The following is a 25049-nucleotide window of genomic DNA, read 5'->3' as shown; positions in this document are numbered from 1 at the left end:
TTGCTCGACTTATCTTTTCAATAGTTTTGACATGCCTAATAACATCAAGTGTTTTTCTTTTATTCCCAGTCCTATGTGTGGTTGTAAAAAGGTTGATTGAATGCTATCAATGTCCATTGAGTGCTTTATTTGTGTTGTAATATAAAACTTGATTCAATCATTATGCTTCAATTGTCGCAAAGATATCTGAATCAAGTTATGTGCAACAACTAAGAGGAGGAGAAGGAGGAGAACAAAAAACGTTTTGTCAGGAGTTTGCCAATATTAAATGTAGATTAAATAATTTGAAAAAATAAATATATCTTAAACAGTAGGATATAAACCGGTCACCCCATTAATTTTTTTTTTTTTTTTAAAAAAACACTGTGGATTACATAATTTGAAAAAAAATTAGATATATTTTAAATAGTAGGACAGAAAGTGGCCGACCCATCAATTTCACCCATGCACTGAGTATATAAATTAGTGGGCGCTATTTAAAGAATAAGTCATTTTTGGATGCTATTTAAAAAGTAGTCGAAATTTATAATGTTTTTAAAATGCAGCTTCCTTGGAATCAACCATAGACATATGACTGAGTTTTCAAACTTAAACCTATACTGAGTTTCAGGTTGGGCTCCGCAAAAGCACAACTTAGACTCTGAAACTCTGAAAAAGAAGAGTCAACAGCAATACAGGTGCTACAAATGGCTACCTAGAGAGCAGTTTGGACATGGTTTGGTTTGAAACCATGGTTTCAAATCATATTTATACGCACTCAATATTTTTAAGTTGATTTTCTCTTATGCATAAAAACCCCACAAACATAAAACTATCAAAACATTTCCAATTTTTATACAATCTTACCAAATGAGCAAGTCATAGCTTATAACAAAATTAATATGTTACTAGAAGGTCTTTCTAAAAAATACAACATCAATTGATCAAACTTTAGTTCAATAAAAACGAAAATTTAACATTGAATAGTAATGTAACTACTCTTTAATATAATTCTTCCACACGACGAACAATCTCTTTCAAAGTGAAAGATGTATATTTAAATAATTGTTAAAAATATTTAACAACTTATGGTCTTTTTTTACAAAATATAAATTTATGGGTGAAGTTTATATTTAAAATTTATGAACTATTGGTTTAAAACTTACGAGATTTAAACGTGCGAATGTCAAATGATGATTTATGCCCCTATGGTTTCAAACCGCATGTCCAAACGCCTACCTAGTGTCAGTTTTACTAAATCAGGAATAGTCATTTTTAGGCCCCTATTTAAAAGTAGACAAATTTATAAAGTTTATAAATTTAGCTTTCCTATAATCAACTTTAAACATATGAGCCTGAGTTTTCAACTTAAACCTATGAGTTTGAAGTTGGGCTTGGCAAAAGCGCAATGTGGACTCGAAATTCCTGAGAAGAAAAAGAAGAGTCAATACTAGGACGACTTTCAGTTTGAATACACTGCAAATGGATATCTAGTGTCATTTTCACTAAATAAGTGTAATTATTAAAGGTGTAATACGACGGATCCTCTCACCTTTTGAGAAGTTTCGAATTCCAGTTTTGGAATTGAAAAACTCTCCGCCATTAAGTAGCGAATAGCAAGTGCTTCTCCTACCTATACAACGTGGATCTGAATTAATCACGCTAATAAAATTTCAAGACATGCTTATACCAAATCACTACATAATACTTCTCCTTGTTTTAGCCCTTCAGAATAACTAGATAGTAAATGCCTCATTAACTTTCTGAAACTATGTGTATGAATGAGAAATAAAATCCTTAATAGATTTTAGAAAAAGTACTCACAGTAATACTCATATTAACCATAACATTATGAATAACATTCTCATAATGAGTTAGATCTAAATCTATAATTTTAACAGTACAATATTGGATTCATTAGATTTAAATTTTGAAATTGCCTTTGTAAATATATTAGTTAATTGCATTTACAAATTTAAAGATAACATAGCCAACTATTTATACAAGGAATTGCGATTGCACCTTTCTATTCTCTACTATATATAAATGGGATAAGAGGACGAACACATGCAAGAAAACTTGTACTTTGTTTTTCATTTAAAAGACATTCCAATTTTTCATTACTTTTTCATATCCTTTTATCTTTTCCTATAAATACTTTTGTATCCTTCTGCCTTTTCACGGTTAGCACGCATTTTACTACTATATAGAAGCATGGGTTAAAGCCCATGCTTCGTCGTCCGTAAGCATTAAAAAAAAAAAAAAAAAAAAAAGTGTGGTTCCCATATTAACACCAACCAATATTAAAAAAAAAAAAAACCAACCAACATTAAAAGAAAAAAAAAAAAAAAACACCAACTAATATTAAAAAAAAAAAAAAAAAAAGTAAAAAAAATGGAACCAACCATCTCCAAACTCACGGAAAAAAAAAAGTGGATCCCGTATTAACAAAATCAAGCAATATGAAAAAAAAAAAAGTTAATCCCATATTAAAAAAATAAACAATGTAAAAAAAAAGTGTAAACTTTGTATTCATAGCAAATACTAATATAATAAAGTTTTAGATACGGAGCACAAACTACAACGTTATATTAATCGTGTTTTTAAAAAAGAAGTAAAAAAAAATGGAACCAACCATCTCCAAACTCACGGAAAAAAAAAAGTGGATCCCGTATTAACAAAATCAAGCAATATGAAAAAAAAAAAGTTAATCCCATATTAAAAAAATAAACAATGTAAAAAAAAAAGTGTAAACTTTGTATTCATAGCAAATACTAATATAATAAAGTTTTAGATACGGAGCACAAACTACAACGTTATATTAATCGTGTTTTGAATATATATATATATATATATATATATATATATATATATATATATATATATATATATATATATATATATATATTATATTATGCATAAAATAGTGTAAACTAATAATGTCCAAAAGGGTAGGCCCCATACTAAACAACACCAAGCTATATAAAAAAAAAAAACCATATAAAGCATGGGTTTAGATCCATGCTTCGTCGTCCGTTGTCCCTTAAAAAAAAAGAGGTGTGGGCCCCATACTAAATACCACCGAGCAATACAAAAAAAAAAAACAAAAAAAAAAGAAAAAAAAGTGGAACTCACCATCTCCGAACTCATGGGAAAAAAAAGTGGACCTCATATTAACAAAATCAAGCAAAAAAAAAAAAAAAAAAAAGTGAACCCATATTAAAAAAAATATAATGTTAAAAAAAAGTCACGTACTTTGTATTCATAGCAAACACTAATATAATAAAGTTTTAGATACAGTACAAACTACAATGTTATATTAATCGTATTTTGAACATATATATATATATATATATATATATATATATATATATATATATATATATATATATATATATATATATATATATATATATATATATAGTGCAAATTAATAATGTCAAAAAAAAAAGTGCACCCGATATTAAAAAATCAAACAATATTCATATAATTTTCAAAGTATCTCATTAAGTCAATAATGATGGATTCATTACCACGTGCGTATCAATCCATTAGTGGGAGCAAATGAAACTGCTTTTCTTCAAAAGGTTAAGTAGTCAAACCATACAATTTTATTTTTTTTTGTTATTCCGCTATGTCATTTATTTGTTATGTTTACTAAAATAAATATACTTAAAATATTTATATTTTAAAATAAGATAGAATTTAATTACTTTTTTATTTTTATTCTTACTCTAATAAATGTGAAAAGAGATTAATGTCGTAAAAAATATATCAAATGGAGATCAAATAATGAATAAGGTAAATGTCAAATTATAATTCTAATCGACGTTTTCTTAAAAAACCATGCAAAAGACAACATGACAAGTAATGAGCTAAACCGAGAATATTTACCAAAAATTAAAAAATAGTATTTCTTCGTTTAAATAGAAAATCAATTTCTACTTTGTTTCGTTTTAAACATGTAAAATTAATTTAATAATTAGAATTAAATTATCCAAATCAAAATTTGATAAAAAATAATAAGTATTTTACACCTTTAAACTAATCGAATTAAAATTGAAAGTATCAACTGATGCTTAAATATTGCTATTGTTTTATCTCAAAGAGAGAAAATAGTTTCTTTTTTAAACAAGTCTTCTCTTTTTAAAAAATATTAATAAATTTGCCGATTTTGTATTCGTAGCAAACATTAGTATAATAAAGTTTTAGATACGGAACACAAACTATAATGTTATATTAATCGTGTTTTGAACATAATATATATATATATATATATAATCACTATCCAAACACAACTACATACACATAGATGCACTATAATCTAAAGTGTTGGCCCCGTGCGCAGCACGGGCATAGGCCGTCTCGTACTAACTAGGAAGAGGGAATAAGCGCACACTTTACCGTCGACATGCCTGCTTGGCTTTTAGGGGTATTTCCGTCATTTGGTCCTAAATAGAGCAATCTGACTGGATCTAAAGGAATCTTACTGTAGCTTAGGTTTACATTTTTGAGTGGCTTGACTAAAAGGCCCTTTGCTTATGGCATATCCGTCAGCACACTCTTCCCCACAATTTTGCGCCCCACGGCATGCCATTCTCTTCTACTGCACACTGACCAATCACTACCTTTTAAATTGATTTTGTAATTAGGAGTAACCTCATGTGCCTTTTGTGTTTTAGCCGACAATATTAATTATTTGAATTATTTCTTCCAATAAAATTCCTTTGGGTTTGCTGCACTAAATTGTAATTAAATCAGAAAGATGGATATGAATATGACTAGAGTCTGTTTGGATTGGCTTATAAGTATAAAAATAAAAATGAAAATGAAGACTTATAAGTTGTTTTAAGCTTTTTAAGTATTTGTCCCTACCTAGTTTAAAGTCGTTTTGTCTTAAAATAAGCGCAAAATATAATTAGGCGTTTTAAAATATTGTTAAAAAGTGCAGTTTTTTATCTAAAAAAAAGACTATAAGTTTTAAAACCACCTATAAGTCGCTTTTTTAAGCCCATCCAAACAGGCTCTTACTCATATATCTTACGAAAACACGTGAGTTAATTACTGAAGTTGTAAATATCAATGATTAACAAATGTCAGAGTTTAAGTTTTAAATAATTTAATAAAAATTTGATTTTTATAACTTATGAAAATTGCATAAAATAGCAAAAGCAAAAAAATAAAAAATAAAAATTAGCACGTCCATAATAGAAAGAATGCCATATAAGTTGAAATAGAGGGAGTATTAATTTTGGTATTGCTGCCAAATACATCTAGGCAACAATTGAAGGCAGAAAACACAAATGCAATTTTATATTTTAAAAAGTACTTCTATCACGTCGCTTATCAAATCCACAATGCTATAATTCTATCTTATTGGACATAATCATATTAATCTATAATTAAGTGCTTGCGATATAAATAATAAGATAAATTATAAATTTCTACTATAAGATAAATCCACCTTATTATTTAATCACGTCACTCTCCCTTAAAAAAAAAAAAAAAGGTGGGCCCCAAACTAAAAACACCAAGCAATACAAAAAATAATAAGGTGGGAAAAAAAGTGTACCCCACAGTCTCCAAACTCATGTAAAAAAAAAAAAAAAAAAATGGACCCCATATTAAAAAAACAAGCAACGTCAAAAAAAATAAAAAATAAACATGCACCCCATATTAAAAAATCAAACAATATTCATGTAATTCCCAAAGTATCCCCATTAAGTCAATAATGGTGGATTCATTGCCACATGCGCATCAACCCATTAATGGGAGCAAATAAAATTATTGTACAGCAAAAAATATGGACCTCATATTATTGTTTTTCTTCAAAAGGTTAAGTAGCCAAACCATACAATTTCCTTTATTTTCTTATATTAGCCTGAGATCTAATCTAGATATTTAACTGTTGTATTTGCTATTTCGCCGTGTCATTTATTTGTTATGTTTACTAAAATAAATATACTTAAAATATTTATATTTTAAAATAAGGTAGAATCTAATTACTTATTCATTTTTTTCCTTACTCTAATAAATGTGAAAAGAGATTAATGTCGTAAAAGAAAAAATAATATTAAACGGAGATCAAATAATTAATAAGGTAAATTAGTCAAATTATAATTCTAATTGAAGTTTCCTTAAAAAATCGTGCAAAAGACAACATGACAAGTAAAATGAGCTAAACCAAGAATATTTTACCAAAAATTAAAAAATAGTAGTGCTTCGTTTAAATAGAAATCAAATTTCTACTTTGTTTCGTCTTAAACATGTAAAATTAATTTAATAATTTCAATTAGAATTATCCAAATCAAAATTTGATAAAAAATAATAAGTATTGTTTAGGTCCAATCTACATACATTAACAATAGAATATTTTACACCTTTAAATTAATCGAATTAAAATTCAAAGTATCAACGATGCTTAAATATTCTATTATTTTATCTCGAGAGAGGGAAATAGTTTCCTTTAAAACAAGTCTTCTATTTTAAAAAGTATTAATAAATTTTTGCCAACTTTGTATTCGTAGCAAACACTAATATAATAAAGTTTTGGATACGGAGCACAAACTACAATGTTATATTAATAGTGTTTTGAACATAGTGTGTGTGCATAGTGTGTGTGTGTATATATATATATATATATATATATATATATTATCACTATCCAAACACAACTACATACGAATAGATACACTATAATCCAAAGTGTTGGGCCCATGCGCAGCACGGGCATACGTCGTATAGTATTTTATACAATATTACAAAGTTTCGCATTCTGAGTTCTAAGTAAGAATCGGAAAAGAGAGGATCCAAATATCGTACACTGCTAACATATTCTTCCACTAATAATGATATATTACATTTCACATAACTTCAAAAAAAAATTGTTCCGACAATTTCTTTAACCATACAAGCACCAGTAACTTTTCATAGTAGAGAACTTATTGAATTATTTTTGGAAAAATTTGTGTTGAATTTTAACAGGATAATAGTTGGAAAAACTTAGTGAAAAATACACATAAAATGCAATATCGGGCCCGCGCATACGCCCTGGTCTTTCCATAACATTGTCATCATCTCTATCCCTATCTACGTGTGACCCTAGCATTTAATTTGTATCCCACTCAACATTATCTATACCACTTCAACTTTGTTTAATATTTTTCTAATATATATAAGTGTCCAAGAGGGACGAACACACTAACAATAAATTGTACAAAAAGCTATTTGAGTTGTACACTAAATTTGAACTTATTTCAATTTTACTTAGTTTCTTTCCTTTTTTTTTTTTTCAGTTGTGGGCCCACTTCATTTAACAAGCATTACTATTTGGTTTGCCACCTGTATTTGTTTATTCTACTTTTACGTTATCATATTTCTTTACTTCTACACTTCATTTTATTACTCTATTATAGAAAACATATGAAATTGTACTCTAAGCAGGGACTAACATGTATACATTTCAGAAGTTTAACATTAATTCTACCTCTTGTGTGTTTACTTTTTAGGTCCCCGCGTGTCCGCAATGTCTCAGTTGTCCTTTCATTTCCTTCATTTGACATATACTTCCTCTAAAGGAGTCTAAAGGATTCAAGCTGAGTAGGACCAAGACAGAGTACTTGGAGTGCAAGTTCGATGAAAGACACCTCGAAGGCCCGGCGTGGAAGTGAGGTTTGGTACCCAGGTTATTCAGAAGACAAGTAGTTTCAAGTATCTTGTGTGAGGACCCACCATGTCATCATGCCACATAGGTGTCACTTGGCACATATATTTGCCATGTGGAATGATTACATAAGAGGAAGAGTAGATATTATGGGAAGATTAGAGATATAGGAGGTTTTAAAACCCTTGAAGACATAATTTCATGGATTTTCATGGAAGGTCCTTGGAATACTCTACAGTTGTATAGAGATTTCTAGAATAGGGGCTTATTAGTAAATATGTAGGGATTTGTATAATAATTATTATTTACGTATTAGTCCAGGTGAGTAGTATAAATAGGAGGGTCATTCATTTGTAAACCATCAAGCAAAATCAATCAAGTCTTCTATAATAAAAAGCTTCCTTCTAACAAATTTCTCTTGTCTTTCTTAATTACTATTCCCTTAGCGATCTTGAGTATAGTAATCTAGGCTGACTTGGTATAGCAAGAGCGTGAGCAACTTGTGCAAGAACGTGAGCGAGTTGTCAAGTGCCGCACGTGCGCTTAGTTGAAGACTAAGGACGTGACACTTAGGTCTATTATACAAGGCAGTGGGGAGATTGACGATGATGTCACACATCGTATTAGGGCAAGGTGGATGAAATGGAGGCTCGGCTTAGAGTGCTATGTGATAAGAAGGTGCCACCTGACTTAAGGGCAAGTTCTACAAAGTGGTGGTTAGACCGACCATGTTGTATGGGGGCGGAGTGTTGGCCGATTAAGATCTCTCACGTTCAAAAGATGAAAGTTGCCGAGATGAGAATGTTGAGATGGATGTGTGGGCACACCAGGAGTGACAAGATTAGGAATGAGGCTATCCGGTACAAGGTGAGAGTGGCCTCGGTGGAAGACAAGATGCGGGAAACGAGACTGAGATGGTTTGGACATGTGAAGAGGAGAGACACAGATGCCCCAGTGCGGAGGTGTGAGAGGTTGGCCATGGATGGTTTCGGAAAGAGGTAGGGAGTAGGCGAAGAAGTATTGGGAGAGGTGATTAGACGGGATATAGCGCGATTCTGACTTATCGAGGACATGACCTTAGATAGGAGGGTATGGAGGACTCGGATTAGGGTAGAAGGCTAGTAGATAGTAACGTTTATCCTTTCGTATTAGTAGCCACATTTGTGCTTTGATTTATAGCTACTATTTGTTATCCTGTACTTTGATTATCTTATTTTATACGTGATAGCTACCTCCTTTACAAGCTTCATCACGGCTTAGTCGCTTTAGTTATTTGCATTTCCATATCGCTTTGAATCTCTTGGCCTTATCTCGACCTCTTGTTATGCTTTTATGCTTTCTATTGAGCCGAGGGTCTTTCGGAAACGCCGTCCTACCTTGGTAGGAGTCGGTCCGCGTACACTCTACCCTCCCCAGACCTCACGTTGTGGGATTTCACTGCGTTGTTGTTGTTGTTGTTGTTGTTGTTGTTCTCCCTCTGTTTCAATTTAAGTGTCTAAGTTTGACTAGATACGGAGTTTAAGAAATAAAAATAGACTTTTGAATCTTGTGGTTGTAAATTAAAATGTGTATAATATAATAAAATATCATTTGAATTTTGTGATTATAAACTTGACATGTACAATATTTGAATTGTCAACTTACTAAATATAAAAAGAGGCAGACATAACCAAAATAAGATAAATTTTAACAATAATTAAGAAATTAACGGGAAAAATAAGAGGAAAATAAACAAAACATGAAAACTCACTAAGGAGAATCGCGGCATCCTTTGCAAAATATAGAAACCATAAAGACTAACTAAAGTGAGTAACCAAATTAATCATGTTGGGCTATATGTACTATTATACTTGGTTTGCCACCTGTACACGTGTATTCCACTTTTACGTCATCATATTTCTTTACTTCTACACTTCGTTTTATTACTCTATTATAAAAAGCACATGAAATTGTACTCTAAGCAGGGACTAACATGTGTACACTTAAGAACATTAATTCTACCTCTTGTGTGTTTACTTTTTAGGTCCCCACATGTCCGCATTGTCTTAATTATCCTTTCATTTGGCATATACTCCCTTTGTATCAATTTAAGTGTCTAAGTTTGACTAGACACAGAGTTTAAGAAATAAAAATAGACCTTTGAATTTTGTGGTTCTAAATTAAAAATGTGTATGATATAATAAAATATCCTTTGAATCTTGTGATTATAAACTTGACATGAAGGATATTTGAATTGTCGTCAACTTACAAAATATAAAAAGAGGCAGACATAACCAAAATAAGACAAATTTTCACAACAATTGAGAAATTAAGGGGAAAAATAAGAGGAAAAGAAACAAAAATATGGAGACTCACTAAGGAGAATAGCCGTATCCTTTGCAAAATATATAAATCATAAAGACTAACTAAAGTGAGTAACCAAATTAATCATGTTGGATCCCGTACATCGTACGGGCATAGTTTGCTAGTATTAAATTAAACAACCTAATTTTCCGTTTGTTCATCCAATCGCATAACTTATTGACATATTAAATAGGGAAGATGCAAGTGATCACATCTTGTAAGATGTTAATCAGGTATCAACACTAACATTTTGAAAAGACGACTCAACAGTCTTAATAATTTCCAGCTTCCATTTGTCAACAAAAGAGCATGGATGCCTTACCTTCTAATTTACCATCTTGAAAAGCGACTCAACACTTAACTTATACAAATGGCTTTTGCAACGTCACCACTTTTTTCTAAACATTTGATCAATCAATATTGGCTAGCTATAATTACGCCTGCTAATACGCATTTATCGCTTTCAACATTTTACGTAAACATAAATGAGACAATTGGTTTTCTTATGTTTTTTGGCATGACTTTTTTTAATTAATTAAAGTTTACTCTAATAAAGTCTTATTGCATAAAATTTAATGCCTTTCACAATTTTATAACAACTTAACAAGTCTCTGCGAATTAAAAGATAAATATATCTCCCAAAAGACAAAATGAGTTTCTCGGAAACTTGGATATCTATTGATAAATCAACCGGAATTAATCATGCAGGAATATGTTTACAGACGATGCTGGAAAATTAATCCCAAGTCTAGACTTCAAAAATACTACTACTAATAATTTTCTTTGCTAATAGACAATGCATGAAAAGTATATAAAAGATAATAGAATAATACTAGTACAATGTTAACCATCAATGCTTATGAGCTCTATTTATCATAAAGCAAACAAAAACAAAGAACTCTATTTTTTATCATAGATGTAGAAGGTGTAAATGGGCAATGAGATCATAAATCTCGAAAAAGGTCAAATTATCTTCTCGAAATAGAAACTACTACAAAGAAAGAGAAAAGAAGAAAAAAAAAGTCAAATTAGTTCATAATTTTTTTAGGATACATGGAGCGCACCAGGGGAGTATACATGATGCTAAAACGGAGATCCGACCCTTGAATCATCCCAAAGGGTGAAAATAAAGGTCGGATAAGCAGCGATTTATATTCCAGCTTCGCCAAAAAAGAATCCGAAAACTGATTGTAGAAATTATAAAGTGCCCATATCTCGTACGCGTAAAATCTCAATTTCATCTTTCTCCTCTCATACTGCTGTTAACATCGAGAACGTGCGTGGCCGCTCCGTGTTGTCGCCGGCACCTCTCCTCTCTTTGAGGGAAGCTCGACTCTTACATTGCCGGTGATATACTATTTTAATAACTTTCAATCATTATCGCTATAACAAAAAGGGACAATTGCTTCAACCCGCATATTTGCTCCGAATTCCGATCGACTAATTTTTCCTTCGTTTTTTCTTCTATCGTAAGTATCCTACTTTTCCTAATTAGATCTCTCGCACGTGTATATTTGTGTTTCTGTTAGCCTGCATTGGTTTATTCGTTCTTATGAGCATCCGGATGTTTTCGCAGATCTGATGTACTTTTTTCTTTTTTCTTTTTCTTTCTTGCGTATGTTTTTGAGCTCGCTGTTAATTTGCTTATTTGCTGTACTCATCCATTAGCAATTTCGCGAACATTTTGATTTTAGGTTTTGAGTTGTTCGATTAACTAACAGGGTTATAAGTAGTCTATTAAATTTAGATCCATATGATTATAGCGATTATGTGGAATTAAGATTTTAGGATTTACGGACATCGTTGTTCTCTATTTGGAGATAAATATCTGAACTCTTAATTAGATTGTGAAGCAAAGTGGTAAAATCGTGTACAATTAACCTTTTAATGTGAACATATTTGCAAGTCTCAGTGAATGATACATAACATGCATTGCATTAAAGCTTTACCTGTAACTTCTGTTGGCTCTACTCTCTTATAAAGCTAACCCGCTGAATTACTGCTGAACGACATGCTATAAGCAAATTTGAATTTCTGTGCTTGGGTTCATAACTCTCAAACACAGAGAGAGAGAGAGTTTAGTTCTGCAATTCAAAGTCGGTCTTTGCATTTGACATCCGCTAGGTCTTTGTTTTAGTTTTCCTTAATGGTGAAGGATGTAATGGTGGGGAAGAATCTTTGAGTCTTTTCCATAATTCGACAGTGATATGACTTCAGTCGAAGTGGCTACAGGAGTCACTATAGATGCTGTGTATGTAAGAAGATATTTTGAATGCCTGAATAACGTCACCTAATTGCCCCTATCATCTCAGTTGCTAACATTGGTTCTAGATAGAGATGGTTTGATTTGAACATTTGTGGGTGCTATTGAATCCATTTACAAACTGTCAGCTGATAGAGATGGTTTGATTTGAACATTTGCGGGTGCAATTGAATCCGTTTACAAACTTTCAGCTACTATAGTATTATTTTATTTTTCGCCAGCACATTCTTACTTTATATTCATCACTTTGATGGTATTGCTTCATTTGATGTATTTTGGCATGTTAATTAATCTCTCCCTTTATAAGATAGATGGTGTTGGGAACCACACTTGAACCGAGTAAAATACAAATGAATCTCATATAGAACATGTTATTGTTAAGAGTGATCAAAAGCTAATGGAGCAAATAATGATCTTTTATGCTGTTTTCTCCCCATTGTTATTCTTCCTGTGTTTCGTACTTTACATATCTATCTTTTCCCTGGTCTCACTCCATACACAAAAAATTAGCATATGTAACCAGTTTTGGTGTAAGACGGGCGGAAGACATCAGCATGCCTATTTGTTGTCAACCTTTGTATTTCCTATTTACTTTACTTCCACCCATCACCATTTTTGTAATTTCTTGATTTGTCATAAACTATTCATTCTGTTTTAGTTTACTATATTACAGCTCACTTGTATGGTCTACTTATATAGATTGGGGGTTGCTTGAGATGAACCCTGCCAGGCAGTTGTATAAGTACACCTACTATGTTGTCTTTACCCTTCTTTCTCTCTTCTTGTTATTTGGGTGAGTGTCATTGGATGTAGATTTTTCACTTCTGTCTGCAAGTCGGTGAACACTTCTGAATGAGTTATGCTTTCTTTTGACACTCATAATAGTTAACATGTCGAATTGGTTGGTGCAGGAATTGTGACCGGCTGCCAAAGATTAACTGTTTAAGTTATGGCTCTTGACAGCATAATAACTTCTCCTCATAGGAGGTCACAAACACAGACAGCATTTTCAACTATTGATCAAAAGAAGAGTCAATGCTCCCGTGGTAATGAGCTTGGGAGCTGTTCAACAGTACTTCAGCGCCACCGGTTCCTTCTAACTGCGCTTGGCCTCCTAGCTTTTCTCTGCACTATCTATCTTTACTTTGCAGTCACTCTAGGGGCTGCTGGTGACTCGTGTTCTGGCTTGACAGGGACTCAAAAAGCAGCATGTTTTGTGGAGCATGGGAAAGCACACATGGGCAAAGGAAAACTTAAGTTCTTTTAGCAAATCGATGGCTTCTGGCTAATATTTAGTCTATGATATTTCTTTTTCTTCTGAAGGGCAGAAAGCGCAATCCATAGTGTTTCCTTAGGTTCTTTGGGTCTATCGGGTGATCATTAGTTTGATTGTATTCTTGAAAATGTATAATTTGGTTCTGGGAAACTGTTTGACATCCGTGAATAGTTCTCTCTATTGGGACGAAAACTCATGGATGTCGGTCAGGCCTGGCCGACTGTTAAGTAGCATTTGTTGTGGATAATGAACCAAAAAGACAATGTGATTATGAATGTATGGTAAAGTGAAGATAGCATTATTAGGTGCAAATGAAAAAAAAAAATCAATAGCAAAATTATCATTCTTTGAGACTTCTAGGGCCTCGAGGCCGACAGCTTGAGGGTCTTACTTTAGAGTTTTGACATCACTGCTGGCTAGCGTTTAATACCTTTGCTTGTGAGTTAGGCTTTGATAAATACTCGCAGCTACTTTTTCGTTTAAGTCAAAAGTTCTTGTACTATTAACAATTCATGCTCTTCTGGCTTTGGCTTTGTCCGAACGCCATCATCTGCACGTGAACCCACTCTTACATGTGACGATGGGGTTTGAATGTTGGATCTCTTTTGCCGTTGCAATTTTTATTTAAACAGCGCTGGCCGCTGAGGATCTGAAAACTCTTTACACTGGTAAATATAAATGACTAGCAATCTAAAATTGAACCTCGTAAAAGCCATAAAGATTTTGGCAGTTGCTTGGTAGTAACTCATCCAGGACTATCTACAAAGGAGATGAGGTCTTGTTCTTAGCATTACTGAAATCCAATGATAATGCATATATTTCTATGAAAATTTCTCTCGTAAGAAAACCAATTCGGAACAAGCAATTAAGACTCTCCACTGGTAATTTATCTTGATGGGTATTCAGGGCTAAGCTAAATTGGACAAACTACCTATTCTGAACAAGAAGGTGAAAGAGCAACTTAGACAATTCATTTCTAATTTTACTCGGTTAGGTGTCCTACAGGAAATTACGCCCAATGACCTTAAAAATGAGTGTTTTGGAAGTTTTGAACCCCGCTGGGTCTATGAATAAACTTTCAAGGTCAAAAGTCAAAACTTGTTAAACTTAAAATTTTGCACATAAAACAAGCAGTTCAAAAGGTTAAATTGCTCACCTACAAGGTCTTTAAAATTTAAAATCACCCAGTGCCCTACTTTAACGACGGGAAAATGACGCGTGGTGTCCTCAAAAGTGTCCCGTCTTGAATTTTTGACCCCGCTTAAAAAAAAAATCTTACAAAATGACTTTAACTTGAAAAGATTCGCTGGGAAGAGTTTATGTTGCCCATAACACACAAGTTCTAGCTTTTGCCTATAAGATAGAACTTGTGGTGAATTAAGTAGGTTCATGGGTTGAAATATCTTGAATTTCTACCTTATAATCAAAAATTTGAACTTATGCTTGATGGGCAAAGGTTAATTAAACTAATTTATGTTCACAACTTATGTCCGATGGGTAACAAAAACTTTACCTTGCGAATTTTCTGAAGCGAAGGCTATTTCTTAAAACAATTGTTAAGTGCGGTCAAATAGTCAAGATCACCCCTTATGGAGGCCATTTGTGAACTCAACCTATCTATCAATCATAAAAGCAATAAGATGACAAAAGCCCAATTGAGCCCAACTAAACTTAATGAGACAAGCCCATGAAGGTCCGATACGGAAGCTCCAGCCCATAAATTGTCAGTTTTCCCGACTTAACCACGCAGCAACAACTGCCCCACTGTCCTTTCCATTTCTGTAAATCAAAATCAAAAGGCATCTTTCTTCTCCACTCTACTACTCCAAGCTGTGATCTACTCATCTCATTTTTCCATTTTCCTATTATCAAATTTATACACTTTCGTTACAAAACCATGACAGATTCCTTCAGACTCCAACACCGGAAACTTGAATACAAGCGTTTAATTCCATCATTTCTATTATCTCATCACACACTTCTTACTCTTCTCTGGACCATTGGATTTATTCTAATCGTCGCTTGGCAAAGAACTGCAGTTGAACGCCTTCTTATATATCGACGTTCGGTAACGATTCCGAGGCCAATCCCGAACCTACGGCCTCTAGTATTCAATCTCTCTGATTTCGGAGCTGTTGGTGATGGCGTTACCGTAAATACAAAGGCATTTGAGAGGGCAATTTTGGAAATTAAGAAGCGAGGTGGAGGCCAGCTTAATGTTGAGCCTGGTTATTGGCTTACGGCGCCGTTTAATCTTACAAGTCATATAACGTTATTTCTTGCTGAAAATGCTGTTATTCTTGGTATTGATGTAAGTAGTTTATATACGTAATTGATTTTGTTTAGAAAAGAACTTGTGCTAAACTGTTTGAAAAGGTTCAGTTTTTTAGTTCCTGTAGATGCATTGCGTCTTCAAATTCATCCTTTAATAATTAAATGGAGTAGTATGATTATGGAGAATTTAGTTACTAATTCTAGTAAACAAAGAGACCTTGACCATGGAACTATATTACTGTCATAGTTCCACAGTGTCACGCGTCTAAGACTACCACTCCATGAATGAAATGGATTATTGATCATGCTAGAGTCATGCAGGTATTCGTTATGCAGGGTTTAATTATTCAGGTACTGTATTAGTTATTCCATCTTTCTCAGAGGCGGAGCTAGGATTTGAAGCTTGTGGGTTCAGAGTTTTAATACTTTAAAGTTACTGGGTTCTTAATAGTAGTAATAATTTGTACTTATTTGACAAAAAATTTAATACAAAATATATGGTTCGGACCAAAGCTATTGGGTTCGGCCAAACCCACGCCCGAAGGGCTAGCTCCGCCCCTGCATCTTCTACTCTGCAAAAAATAATACGTAAATTGACTAATAACTTATAAAAGGTTTTATTTATGTGATTGTAAAATGATGACCAAACACCGTACTTGCTGTGCGGAGTTTTATATAAAGCAACTAAAAAGCTATCAAACATTGTATTAGCTATGCTAGTTTTAATACGTTAATAACTCCCTTCCTAACCAGCAACCAAACGACCCCTTAAGTGAATAAAGCCCCTGCCAGTAAAAGGAGTCATTTACTCATTTTCGTTGTACTTCAAGTTCTATTTGCAACTGAAAGCCTGATATTCACCCCTTTAGTGGACATTGCTGGGGTTTGGATAACAGTGATTGTTCCTAGGTTAGGGTTGCCGATAACTCAACATGCTTTCATAAAAAATAAAAATAAAAGATAACTCAACATGCTATGTAATGGTGGACGTTCGCGACTCAGAAGTTGTCGCACGTGTAAAGTTAAAAAGAGTATTATTTACTGCAAAGCGCTGTGCAAATACTGGGGAATTGTAATAGGAGGAATCTAGTAAATGTTAAGATATATAATATTTAGAACAGGTCCTAATAGTTATTTTTTCCCCTTGAATATGTGTAATTAGGCAAGGACCTACCCTTTGCATTCCGATATAAATGACAAGCACAGCTCACTTCCATTCTTGTACCATCTTCTTATTTTAGCATAAAGGCATAGTTTTGGCCATTTGTGATATGTGTAACTGCATTTGTTTTTTCCCCTAGATACTTGACTTTCTCGTGGACATGCATATAAAACAAGCATTTTGTTTGCATCTGCTCCTGCGGCTTACTGACATTCCTATACTAAATGTCTATAATGGTTGGCTGCCAATAGACTCAACTGCCATTGGACTTTCTGCAACACTTAGATGTGCGATCTTGTCTCGAAGTTTTATTAATTTTTGATGGTTTTGAATTGATAACTTTTTGAACATGGGTTCATTAATTTCCTTCTTTTGAAAGTAACTTCAAAGTGTGTTGCTTTGTCACATCCCAAAAATAATTAGGTCTATTATGATACGACAGTATAGGCAAATGTGCTTGGTTGAAGGTGATACATGTATTGCTGCCAACTTATAAAGGTTTAAATGCATGCAACAGGATGAGAGCTATTGGCCACTACTGCCTCCTTTGCCGTCATATGGATATGGAAGAGAACGCCGTGGCCCGCGTTATGGAAGTTTAATCCATGGGCAAAATCTTAAGGATGTTGTCATAACAGGTGAAGTAGTAATACCTTAACAGAATTGTGGAAGTTTAACCCCTTGTTATACGAGGGATTATTTCATCAGGGAAAGTTGATTGAGAATTGGGAAAACATTTCTCTGATTGTTTAAACAATAATGCAACAGGGCATAATGGCACCATTAACGGACAAGGCAGATCATGGTGGGAGAAATACCGCAAAAAACTTTTGAATCACACAAGGGGCCCACTTCTTCAACTCATGTGGTCAAGAGACATTCACATTTCTGATGTTACATTTCGTGATTCTCCGTTCTGGACTCTTCACCCTTATGACTGCCAAAATGTTGTTATAAGAAATGTAACGATTCTGGCTCCATTGACTGACGCTCCAAACACTGATGGAATAGACCCTGGTGAGTTCTCCATATTTCCATAATTCGTTATTCATGCCTTTCTTGATCCCTTGGCTTGTAACTGTAAGTTGGATGTTGGCTTTTTTTGACATCAGTTTCCATTTAAATGCTCACATTAACCTGCTCTGTGGGCATTCTATAGGAAGTGCTGTGTAGGACTACTATTAAATACTTACATATGCTCTATGAATTGCTTTTTCCTTGAAGAGGTTCACTCGTGTAATACCAAGAATAGTTGTCAAGAGTTCTATAGGAAGTACTGTATAGGAATTCAATGCTTATATATGCTTTATCGAAATTGATTTTTCCTCAAAATGTTCACTCGTGGAATATCATGAATAGTCATAATTTATGTGCATGTACCAGCAGATTTTACCCTTCACCTGTTGACTTTCCAAACCAATGTTTCATTGACCACGAGTATCTTAAGCAAAATCTACTTCTTTTTACATGCTAGTAATATTTATTGGTTGGTAGTAGCTTCGATGTGTTTTCTGAAGATTTACTCTCCCTTTCTTATGAAGGGATAACCGATGTATCTTCTCACTATAGATACAGAATCTTAAATCTGACATGGGTCATCATTTTTGGGAAAGAGAGACTCGTGGGGTTGTAAACTGGAACACTTGGTCATTTGTACATGTACTCTATTAGTGCATATTTTTTTGTATCATATCTTTTAAGACAAAGATATTGAGCAGATGAATCTTATGTTTTGGCCTATGCAGATTCATGTGTGGATATGGTGATAGAGGATAGTTATATAAGCGTGGGGGATGATGGAGTAGCAATCAAGAGTGGCTGGGATCAGTATGGAATTGCATATTCCCGGCCGTCTTCCAATATCACTATCCGTAACCTCATAGTGCGCTCAATGATTAGGTAATTATCTTTTCCAAATTATATTAAATTACGTCAATTATACTCCTTGCTGCAAAAAAATTCCGATTACCTGTTTGTATTACCTCTCTGGATCTGCCCACATAAAAAGGTGCATAATCCATGCTGCACTAAATCTATGCAGTTTTTTCATTAAGGGGTTTTAATTATCTGCAACTTTGTCATCATTAACCGAAGGTTACAAATTTATCTTCGTTTTCTCACTTCAATTGCTAGAGTAAGTGTGTGTTTGAGAGTGTGAGTCTTTTTTGGTTTTTAATGTCGACTGACCTGCTCATTATAAACAGTGCTGGAGTATCAATTGGAAGTGAAATGTCTGGTGGAGTGTCAAATATAATAGTGGAGAATCTCCTTGTATGGAACTCAAAAAGAGGAATAAGAATTAAAACTAGCCCTGGCAGGGGTGGTCATATTCGACATGTTATCTACCGCAACCTGACCCTACAGAATGTTCGTGTAGGCATTGTAATTAAGACCGACTACAATGAGCATCCTGATGAAGGCTATGATCCAAAAGCTCTTCCAGTTATTGAGGATATAAGCTTTACTGGTATTCGTGGGCAAGGAGTTCGAATACCAGCACGTATTTATGGGAGCCCTGAGATTCCTGTTCAGAATGTAACTTTTCAGGACATGTCCGTAGGAATAACATACAAGAAGAAACGTATCTTCCAGTGTTCTTTTGTTCAAGGACGAGTTATTGGAAAAATCTTCCCTGCTCCTTGTGAGAACCTTGATTGGTATGATGATGGAGGAAAACTACTTAGGCGATCAACAACAAAGAATACCAAGGACTTGGATTATGATCGTTGAGAGGAAGGTGCTTTATTCCTTCAATGAGAATGTTGGTACAACAGCTGATGGCTCGTTGCCAGCGACATCTGATCTTCTTGGTCCCTCAAATACACAATCAAATCCTGGGAGGTCAGGGCATGTTCAGAGATGTTTGCAGTTGTCACACTAGATTTGCTAGAATGAAAGAGTACATGGATGGAGTACCCACCCGTGGAGCTTTTAAGTGGCAAACTTCCCCCCGGACAGAGTACTAGTTTGGTTTGCGAGGCTGCGACCAGTGAAAGGAAGCTCCAGTGCTCACAGTAATACCCAGGATGGTTGGTTGGGCCTATGTCGCTAATACAAGGGCACAAAATTCATCATGGTTTATTGCAAAAGATGAAGGTGGACGTCAATTCTTGGAAAAAAAACACAGAGAGGGTTGGAGAGTGGGGACGTCAAGGGATGTGCTTCTCATCTCATTCAATTTTTTTTTCTATCTTATTTTGTTTAATCCAATTGGTAATTGTTATTATGTTGGAAAGAGGTACCTGGATTGTGGAAAACATAGTGTAGGTAGTCTTTGTATGTGAACTTCAGCTCCATTAAAAGATGGGAGGAAAGATTTGATGGAGTACATACACAATTGCTAAAAGATTTTATTCACCCCCATTTTGTTTCATCACAGAAAACGATAACTTGTTCCTCGTATCATTATATTACTTTCTACTAATAAAGATTATTCCTCATCTCGAATTTAGTTGACAATTGATTTTGCTTCAATGCTTTATAGCTACAGAGAGTTAGACAAACTAATATTTTGTATAAGATAATTGACATATTAAATTAAATTTCACAAACTAAATCTTAAGTAATTATGATGAAGTAGGTTCCTTGATTATAACTTGCTACGGATTATTTACTTATAAAAGATCGATAATTGGAGGTAAGAAAAATAAAAAGGGAACAGGAATATTGGAGTTCTCACAAGATTAGCTAGGCCTTTTAGCTGTTACAAGCGAAATTCAATATCTAGTAGAAAGGAATTGTAACTAAGCCATACAATCATCGTTCATTTTTTTTTTTTAAAAAGTATGTGGTATTACTGAGCTTTCAACAAAAGAATTTCATATTAATGAAGCTTCATTAGTGTCTTTTCTGAAACAATTGCGTGAAAAGGAACTAAATTCATGAACTTTTTTTTGCCTTTAATTTGCATGCGTTACATATCTAAATTTTATTTATTGATCTAATCTATTTATAACCTTTAACCATGTCTTTGGAAAAGGTCAGTTTAAACCAAAAATTGTTGTACTATCAAAAACAAAAGGGTAAGCACAAATGCTTTTATTCTCTTTTTATTTATTTATTTAGTATTTTTGTGTTTGTTTGTTTGTTTATTATTGTGTGCCACTTTGCTTCTTCATATATGTGCTTCAATATTTACAAAATCTCCATTCTTTATACTTGAAATTGTAGGTCACGATTATCTGGTAATTGGTAATCAACACTTGAGTGTTAAAAAAATGCTGCATTTTGTGTACTGGATGCAATAGAGAAATTTTTATGTTAATGGCTCTAAATTTCTATTTAAAAAAATTAGGAAAGGCAAAATAATTGAAGAAATGAGGGCGATGACGCATTTGGGAGCAGGTAAAACAAATTGAAATGCCACTTTAGGAACTAAAATTGAGCTAGTCTTCGTGCTTGATTGAAAGTATTTTATATTTTGAGAAAAAATGACCTTCAATGCGATTTTTAATATTTGAGAGGATTCTTTTATGCTTAATGCTTCATAAGTTACGCGTAATATACACACCCACACCCCCCCCCCCCCCCAACTGTTGATCAATTAATTAATCAATTGAAGTAGTAATTAATACACATGTCGAGTGCACTTTCTGTTGATATAATATTTCTAGTTTATATAAATTCTTAGCTTAAAGTTGTGTTTAAAATTTCTAACATCATTAGATAATTGGTTTTCTTCACAGGGAAAAAAAATAATGGCTTGTAACCGAATGATGACATTGGAGCAGATTTGTATGTTTTTATTTATATTGTCTATGACATTAGTAAATTGTAGAATATACCCTCCATCAATAGAAGAAGCTTGTCTTTCAGATTGCGTCAATTTTTTAACAATAGAAGAAAGCCAATATGATGTTTATTTTACAATTTTAGAGAGCAGATGTAGAGATGGAGTACCAGAATTTACATGTGACGCCAAGAAGCATTATGATGAGCGTCATCCTGAGATCACTAATTCCCCGAACCCTTAGATAATGTATCATGTGCTTTCCCATAGCAAGATTACTTTGCATATTTGTTATTTAGCTTTGAGAATAACTTTGTAATACTGATGATAAAAATAAATGCAACGCATACAAAAAACTTTATATATTCAACATTATGATTCTCTTATTTAATAGCTAATAATCAAATATTAGTGGAACAATTTGTAATGCCCAGAAAACTGTCTTAACATTTTATTTTATATGTCAAACTTTTGCTACGAAAAAAATAATCGTCACAATTTATTTTAATGTTTTTTTTTTCTTCATATTTTAAATAGACCTTGTTCAAGCGTATTATATCAAAATTATTATATATTCTTAAAGATAACTGAAGTTATATAAATTAATTTTCTACAAGTCCAAACTAGATAGAAAAATGCATATAATAATTGTATGTGCAGTTATGTTTAAAATATTGTCACCAACAAAGAAGTCCAAACAAAAAATCCTTATCAATGCGAGGCCGGAGGGTGATGATCATCAAGCATCCTTCGAAATGGACACATTAACCTCATCAATGTTAGCAGTAGTGGGACCAAGATGTATAGGTTCCACAGCTAATGGTTGGTCAGTAAGAGTATTTGGTTCAATCTGGGGGTGAAGTAATCAATATCAGCCTGAGTTTGCATTAACTATTGTAAAATTTCCTGATAGCTTCCCTATAAAAGAGTTTAGCAAATGGTGAAATTATAATCATAAAGAATATTGGACATTCAATTTACAAAACATAAAGGAGATGAATGCCCTATATAAATCAATAAGATTATAGAACATTAGACTTACATGCACGATGCGGGATCGCTCACCAACAAAAGATATATCTTCAAATCATGACCATGTGTATGAATGTGCAAATGTGTCTCACTAAATTATGGTGAAATTGCCACATTACGCACTTCAACTATTGTAACACTCTGTGAATTCGGGTTAGGTGTGAATGTATTAAATGAGAATTAATGTGACATTTTAGGCATATGAAGTCCTATCAAGATGAGTTTGGATGGAAATAGTTGATTTAAGATCAAGACCAAGTAGTGAAGTTCGTAAGAGTTTAAACTTGTCTAAGTTTCGGTAGGTCTTACTTCTAGGCCAGTTATGTGAAGATCCGTTAAGAATTTAGGAAAAATTCCTAATGAAAGTTGTAGATCTTTGAAATACCTTTCCAACGATATAAGGAGGAGCTCAATCAGAGTTGTGACTTGTGAGTAAAAAGTTATGTCCGCTTTACTGAAAGGTCGCAGAGCAGTCCGCCGGACCGATATGCGTCGCGGATCACCATATGCGGTCGTATTTCACGATATGCGGCGCATTTCTTGGTCGTATTTCCACCCAAAATTGTTAGGCTTTCTGTCTCATTATGCTCTTGGAAGTGTGTTCGCATATGGCCATATGCGACGCAAAACCTATCGCAGAACGCCCCCGCCTATTTAAAAACCCCAGGACGTGATTTTTTATTTACTCTTTCATCCCACTTCGTTTTGGAAGACTTTTTGAGAGGAAAGAACCCTAAAGCTTCCCCTAAACATCTAAGGTAAGTTCTTGATAAATTCCCATCATTGCTACATCAATCTAGTATCAAAATCACTACTCTTTAACACTAGTTCATCTTCCCAAATCCTAGATTCTTGAAAACTAAGGAAAGAAGAAGAGAGGGGCGTGTGGGATTCCATCAAAAGGTAAGACTTCTGATATTTTATGAGATTATTATTATAGTTTGAATTAGCATAGAGTAAACTAAGAGGTTAGAATCCACCAATGATTCCCATAAGATTCAAGAACAAGATTTAAGGCTTAGAAAAGCCCTAGTTTTCGAAATTCCAAGAAAACTTAAAGAAACGATTAAAGTTCTAATCTTTCTCATCTAAAACCATTGTAGTGTGATTATTGAACCTTGGGAAGTACGTTTGAGCGAGATTTGAGGTATGTCTACATTTCCAAAATTTTCCTTGAAGTATGTCTACTTTTTTTTTTTGAAAACGTATTTTTTTTTAAGTATGTCTAGATTTCAAAAATCTTCCTTGAAGTATGTCTACATTTTGAAATTCTTCTTTGGAATATGAACATGAGTGAAAACTCTTGTTTGGTGGATGTTTCTTTCGAAATAAAAGATGATTTCTTTAAGCAAGGTCATGCGCGTGTAATGTCAAGCCCGCTTCGAACCTTATACTATTTTGGTGAAAGTGTTTTATTCCATTATTGGATGATTGAACTCCTTTTCTAAAGATTTCACCTTTAAACATGTTTTGTCGTTGAATGGGTTTTCTTGAACTTGAAATTGAATAAGGGATTTGAATAAGATTTCTAAATCGATTATGACTTGAAATGCCTCTATTTTGAGATGATGACTTGAGAAGCGAAATTCAGCTCTAAGCCATGTTTGATGATTTGATTAATATGCCATGATTTGTAATTTAATTGTGTTTGGGCCTGTATTGGCAAGTTGTGCTAGTCTAGCGGATGATTAGCCGTTATGGTTCCTAACATATCGATACAAGTATTCCTGTGTCAGTCCAGAGGACGATTGACCTCCGAGGCATGCAGCCCGGTGCATATACTTCTGTGCTAGTCCAGAGGACGATTAGCCTCCATGGCTTCTTAGCCGGAGTATTGAGTGGTTGATATTTTGTTGCCTGTGAGTGGCTTGTGGTGATATTGAGTTCGTAAGTGAAATACTTGACACGATAAACAGTAATGAGTTAGTTCTTCGTTGTTGAATTCTCTGGTGATTTCTTTAAGGTTACTAGCTTACTCTATCTCTGGATTTGAACAATTTTTCATGGATACCGTTTTACGGATTTTATTTATCTTATTTTGTTTTGTTAACTATTGCCCCTTAGACACTCACTGAGTACCCAGTACTTAGGCATACTATTGTTGTTTTTAATGGTGTGTCGGGTAACACAGAAGAGCAGGTTCGTGATACGCCAACGACTTAGGAGAACTTGCTGCATTTGAGACCATTCGGTGATCCCACATGATTGTTTGTGGGGCACCACTCTATCTTTACTTTACGTATTTTAGTTTTCGGGCTGCGTCCCGATGAGTCAGACATTTATTCATTATCTTAGAAGCTCCATAGATAGTTGTCAGATTGTGGGTAG

The 25049-nt window shown here is 33.7% G+C and overlaps 2 protein-coding genes across 3 annotated transcripts; both read left to right on the top strand.

The window, feature by feature from the left end:
- The first annotated feature begins 11183 nt into the window (after positions 1–11183).
- LOC132045107 (uncharacterized) lies at positions 11184–13884 on the top strand. Of its 2 annotated transcripts, none has more exons than XM_059435638.1 (2): positions 11184–11202; positions 13160–13884. In XM_059435638.1, exon 2 carries the CDS (start codon positions 13198–13200, stop codon positions 13513–13515), a length of 318 nt encoding a protein of 105 aa, XP_059291621.1. In that variant the 5' UTR covers positions 11184–11202; positions 13160–13197; the 3' UTR covers positions 13516–13884. The 2 variants fall into 2 exon arrangements, with proteins under 2 accessions (XP_059291621.1, XP_059291620.1); XM_059435637.1 differs by lacking the exon at positions 11184–11202 and adding an exon at positions 11339–11454.
- Positions 13885–15280: 1396 nt separating this feature from the next.
- LOC132045108 (probable polygalacturonase) lies at positions 15281–20343 on the top strand. Its single transcript, XM_059435640.1, has 5 exons — positions 15281–15835; positions 17478–17598; positions 17729–17977; positions 18706–18859; positions 19165–20343. The coding sequence occupies exons 1-5, from the start codon at positions 15422–15424 to the stop codon at positions 19688–19690; spliced, it is 1464 nt and encodes a 487-aa protein (XP_059291623.1). The 5' UTR covers positions 15281–15421; the 3' UTR covers positions 19691–20343.
- The last annotated feature ends 4706 nt before the right edge of the window (positions 20344–25049 follow it).

The sequence above is a fragment of the Lycium ferocissimum genome, unplaced genomic scaffold (assembly GCF_029784015.1).
Source record: "Lycium ferocissimum isolate CSIRO_LF1 unplaced genomic scaffold, AGI_CSIRO_Lferr_CH_V1 ctg60, whole genome shotgun sequence".
Lineage (NCBI taxonomy): Eukaryota > Viridiplantae > Streptophyta > Magnoliopsida > Solanales > Solanaceae > Lycium > Lycium ferocissimum.
The sequence above is the reverse complement of the archived record's forward strand: the minus strand, read 5'-3'. Positions and strand labels throughout refer to the sequence as shown.

What these genes read in the sequence shown, in the direction of transcription:
- LOC132045107 (XM_059435638.1), top strand. Translation starts at nt 13,198, where the DNA reads ATGGCTCTTGACAGCATAATAACTTCTCCTCATAGGAGGTCACAAACA.
- LOC132045108 (XM_059435640.1), top strand. Translation starts at nt 15,422, where the DNA reads ATGACAGATTCCTTCAGACTCCAACACCGGAAACTTGAATACAAGCGT. An exon ending in CTGTTATTCTTGGTATTGAT is followed by an intron (nt 15,836 to 17,477) that starts GTAAGTAGTTTA and finishes TGCATGCAACAG; the next exon opens with GATGAGAGCTATTGGCCACT. An exon ending in TAAGGATGTTGTCATAACAG is followed by an intron (nt 17,599 to 17,728) that starts GTGAAGTAGTAA and finishes ATAATGCAACAG; the next exon opens with GGCATAATGGCACCATTAAC.